General features: G+C 33.1%; 1 protein-coding gene across 6 annotated transcripts in view; it reads left to right on the top strand.

The window, feature by feature from the left end:
- Nucleotides 1–3,249, top strand: part of Pot1 (protection of telomeres 1) — a 107,555-nt gene extending 104,306 nt beyond the window's left edge. For all 6 annotated transcript variants that reach the window (XM_015488292.2, XM_048786063.1, XM_048786059.1 and 3 more), the window contains one exon: nt 2,085–3,249. In XM_015488292.2, the coding sequence (XP_015343778.1) occupies nt 2,085–2,197 (113 nt within the window). In that variant the 3' untranslated portion in view covers nt 2,198–3,249. The remainder of the gene's footprint in view (nt 1–2,084) is intronic.
- The last annotated feature ends 1,730 nt before the right edge of the window (nt 3,250–4,979 follow it).

Below are 4,979 nucleotides of genomic sequence, written 5' to 3'. Positions count from 1 at the left end.
TTTTTTTTTTTTTTTTTTTTTTTTTTTTTTTTCAGGGCTAAGACTCAATCTCAGGGCACATGCTAGGCAAGCGGTCTCTCCTTGAGCCAAATCCCTAACCCTCCTTTCTTTCTTATTCTTGAAAGAGCATCTAGCATATATCTAATCTGCAGACAGTTAGAAATATGAAAGCTTTGAATTCAAATGAATTGTTAAATAGTAATTACTATATTATCCACCTCTTGATGAGACAGAGATAGAAAAGGTATAAATGAAATATTTATATAATATTTTATAAGTAATTTGAAATGTAGTAAAAGGGAGGCTGTTTTGATTATAAGCACTTTTTTGCAGGTAATGGGTAGTGGGGTTTGAACTCAGTGGCACTCAACCATTGAGCCACATCCCCAGCCCTGTCTTGTATTTTATTTAGAGACAGGGTCTCACTGAGTTGCTTAGCACCTCACTTTTGCTGAGGCTGGCTTTGAACTCGCAATATTCCTGCCTCAACCTCCTGAGCTCTGGGATTATAGGTGTGTGCCACCACGCCCGGCTCATAAGCACATTTGATACAAAGTTTGTGCATATACACATTTAGGTTGAAATTATACCAAAAAGGACTGAAATTTTGATGTTAAACATTTTCTATAATAAACTCTACTTAGGCATTTAATTCATTGGTAGATTTTCTATTTATTGATAATTAGCTTCAGATTATACAAGTTTTCTTTTTCTATTTTTTTATGAACTTTAGTTATTTTTCATATAAGCATTTGATTGATCAACTAGGTTTTCTTAAGATTAAATTGTATGGATTATACCTACTGCCGGAGTTTTCCTTCTGAGGCTTTTATTTCTATTTATATTGAAACTTGCAGATCTAAATCATTTTAAGACAATTTGATTATTCCAAATATTTTTATCACTAAGAAATTTTACCTGCTGTAGATCTGTTGTTGGTTTAATTTTTATGGATTACTTTTTTTTTCATTGGTTGTTCAAAACATTACAAAACTCTTGACATATCATATTTCATACATTAGATTCAAGTGGGTTATGAACTCCCATTTTTACCCCAAATACAGATTGCAGAATCACATCAGTTACACATCCACATTTTTACATAATGCCATATTAGTAACTGTTGTATTCTACTACCTTTCCTATCCTCTACTATCCCCCCTCCCCTCCCCTCCCATCTTCTCTCTCTACCCCATCTACTGTAATTCATTTCTCTCCTTGTTTTTTTTTTTTCCCATTCCCCTCATAACCTCTTATATGTAATTTTGTATAACAATGAGGGTCTCCTTCCATTTCCATGCAATTTAATCACTATACTTTTCTCTGGTTAATCTGCATCTGTGACAGTTCCAAAGAGATAGTTTTGTTCATCTCAAACAAAGTTTATCTTCTTCAGTTTTATTTGTTGTCTGTTTTTATTTATGTTGGTTATTTGAGTTATTTGGATAGATTTCTGGAAGCAAAACTCCCATGTCAAAAAATAAAACATGGACCTTGTAGCTTTTGATATATACTGCAAGATTGTTCTTTAAAAATATTTTATCTATTTACAGTTCTATCAGCAGTGTAGGACAGTGTCAGTTTCACTTTACCCTTGCCAAAATTAAGTACTTTATTAAAAATATTTCACACTTGAACTTGAAGAAACATATGCAATTTTTCTAGAAGTTACAAATAAATTTACCATGATAATAAACCCAAAGCTTAGAAATGGCATCTGTGGCAGCCAGTATTGCTTGAGCTCCATATCTGCTACCTGATGTGAGTCCAGCTTGGCAAGTGTAAGGGCTGGAACTAATTTGAAGTTCAGGCTCTATTTCTTTAAATCATTTAAGGAAAAAAATTAAAGAGTATGTGGGTAATCACTAAGTAGTCAGCAGAGGAAAACAGAATAAAAGTTGGTTTACTACTTTTGATATCAAGCATTTTGAAATGAAATAGATTTAATCAGTTTCTTCTGCTGTTGGGAAAAAAATTAAATAGACACAATTGCCAATTATTTGTTTAGTGTTAATGGTTAATATGGTTATGTATAGTGTTAGTGGTTAAATAGTGTTTTGTTGTTTTTGTGTGTTTGTTTGTAGATGCATATCCATGGTTGGAATGTTTCATCAGATCTTACAGTGTCACAAATGGAATGGAGCAGCAAATTTGCTATCAAATTTTTGACACCACAGTTGCAGAAGATCTTATCTAATATTGCCATTCAACTTAGCCTAAATAAAATACCCTAAATTAAAAAGCAAAAGTTACTACTTTTTATGAAGTTCTTGCAAAACAAGGAAGACATTTGGCTGTTACTCAAATAACAGTCACATTTTCATTCTTACTACTATTTTAGATTTTTTTTTAAATAGACATTTTGTGATCTTAACGCCTTCTTTTGAGTATGTGCTTGTTGCTCAAAATATCCACATGATGACTGCCAGGGACATAAAAGGAAAATTGAATAAATAAAGACTAGTCTTTCATTTGATTTTTGCAGTCCTTGCAGAGAAGCCTGTTTTATTACCCTAAACTAAAAATCAGTTTTTCTATGGCATTTTTCTTGTATCAACCACTGATTTCTGTGCTATATACCATTCCTTAATGAGCTTCTTTGCCTACCTGATTTTTGTATCAGCAGCCTTTATTATGTTAATATGGGTGTGAGATTAGGATATATTCTTACCTTCAGTCTCAGCTTTCACTAAATGCAAGCTATTGGTTTTATTTTGATTTGTTTTTGGACAGAGAGATCCGCTTAACCAAGTTCTGCTTAAAGAAATGTCAGAGTGAACCACAGTTCGGTAAAAGTGTGATTTACTTTAACTGCATTTAACAAAAATACTTTATTTCAGTTGTGATATTGATCATTTGGGGGTAAATCCATTTCTTTAGACCTGAATTATGTGTCTTGATTGCTTGTTTCTTTCCATGATACTAAAACATTTTCCATTCCATACCAACATAATAAAGTGATCAGATTAATGTTAATGACTTATTTATATTATATACATTTTCAATAGTATTATGTAAAATATACACATATTAGAGTTTCTAACTAATTGAATGTGATGTTAACTCAGTATAATTGTCTGCTTTTTACCTGACATTATTTGTCAAGTGTAAAATCATGAATATTTAATTTCATACAAATATTCCCATGTATTTGTATGTATGGATAGATTTGTCTATGTGCTAATGACTGACAAATACCAATCTGCCTAGTTCAGTATTAGTGAAGAATAAATAAATGCACACATTTCATTGGTTTCATTTATTTGCTGTACATTGAGTGGTAGCATGATAATGATGAGGCAAAGAATCAAAGCAACATAGTAGATACTAGGTACTATATACCAGCCACTATCTAGCATTTAACATGTCTTTGAACCCCTGAATAATGCATTTTTTTTAATAAGAAAACTTGAATCCTGATAGATTGGAGTCAGTATTTGTGTTTTATTATCTATTTAGAGCCTTTACTGCTAACCACTCCAGTATTCTGAAACAAAAGATACCATGGGCTATTCTGCATTAAATCCTGCTTTTAAATACCTAAAATAGAAGTAGATTATAAAAGAAGTCAATGTATTTTCCTGAACTCTCAAGAGGCTTTTGATCCAAAAGGCATTGGATACTTTAACACATTTCTATACCTAGTTACAAATTCCATGTTTTAAACAGTGAGAGACTCCTGACCAGTGCTGCTGTTTTAGAGATACAAACTCTTGGTTCAAAACATCCTCAGGGAAAATACTTTAAAACCCTACAATTGAATGGATGTATTTCAGTACTGCTGATATGCTAGGGATACAAAGGTGGGGTAGACATTTTCTCTTCCTTCAGGAAACACCCAGTCTAAAAGAATAGGGTTCAAATGTTGTCAAGTGTTTACACTGTGAACCTATGTGTTCTCCCATTTTACAAAGGAAAATTCTCCCCATGAATATTTATGATTAAAGGTCATTTCTCTCACTCTTTTTTTGTTTTATGTAAACCATTACATTAACATGACTTCTTATAGTTTGTTGTGGAGTTTTGTTTTACCTTTTCTGTTTGAAAAAGAAGAGTTTCATTGATACCTAGTATTTATCCAGCAGTGATGTGTATATTACCCTAATCAGGAACCCAGAGTATTAGAAGAATTTCATTTCTAGAGCAACAGAATGGTAGTTTGTTTTACCAAGATTTGATATATACTGCCAGATTGTTCTTTAATAATCCCAGATTGTTCTTAAAATCCCTGTCCCCTTGATATAACTACTGATAGAATCTTCTTGTTAGGTTTAAAGTGTGACATAAATTTAGGAAGATCATTTGTGTACAACTTCTGATTTCTTCAGTATCTATTTTTAGATACTTGTTTTAGTCAGCTTTTTCAATGCTGTGACTGAAAGACCCAACCAGAACAAATGTAAAGGAGGAAAGGTTTATTTGAGGGCTCACGGTTTGCGAGATCTTAGTCTATAGAAGGCTGGCTTTAGCCCTCAGGGCTCTAGGTGAGACAGAACATTATAGAGGGAGAGTTTTGTGGTGGGAAGCAGCTCACATGACGATCAGAAAACAGAGAAATAGAGAGACTCCACTCTCCAAATACAAAATATATACCACATAGCCATGCCCCCAATGAACTACTTCCTCCAGCCACACCCCACCTACTTCTAGCCACCACTAAGTTAATACCATCAGGGAAAATTCACTGATTGGGTTAAAGATCTAACTCAATCATTTCTCCTTCAAACTTTGCATTGTCTCATGTGAGCTTTTGGGAGACACCATCTAAACCATAACAATACTATTAGATTGTCTCTTTATAATCCTTGCATTGTTCTATATGAAGAAGAGAATTTGGGTCTTAAAAATTGGTGACAGTTGTTCTATTGAAGACAGTTGTTCTTGATCTAGATGCAGAAATGAAAAATGCATTGCTCACACATTCACTGTGCAGCCAGCTTCAGTTCCACTGATTTTTTTTTTTTTGAGGAAACTATACA

This window comes from Marmota marmota, unplaced genomic scaffold (genome assembly GCF_001458135.2).
Source record: "Marmota marmota marmota unplaced genomic scaffold, marMar, whole genome shotgun sequence".
NCBI classification, from domain to species: domain Eukaryota; kingdom Metazoa; phylum Chordata; class Mammalia; order Rodentia; family Sciuridae; genus Marmota; species Marmota marmota.
Note: the sequence above shows the minus strand (reverse complement) of the source record. Positions and strands in the feature narration are given on the sequence as shown.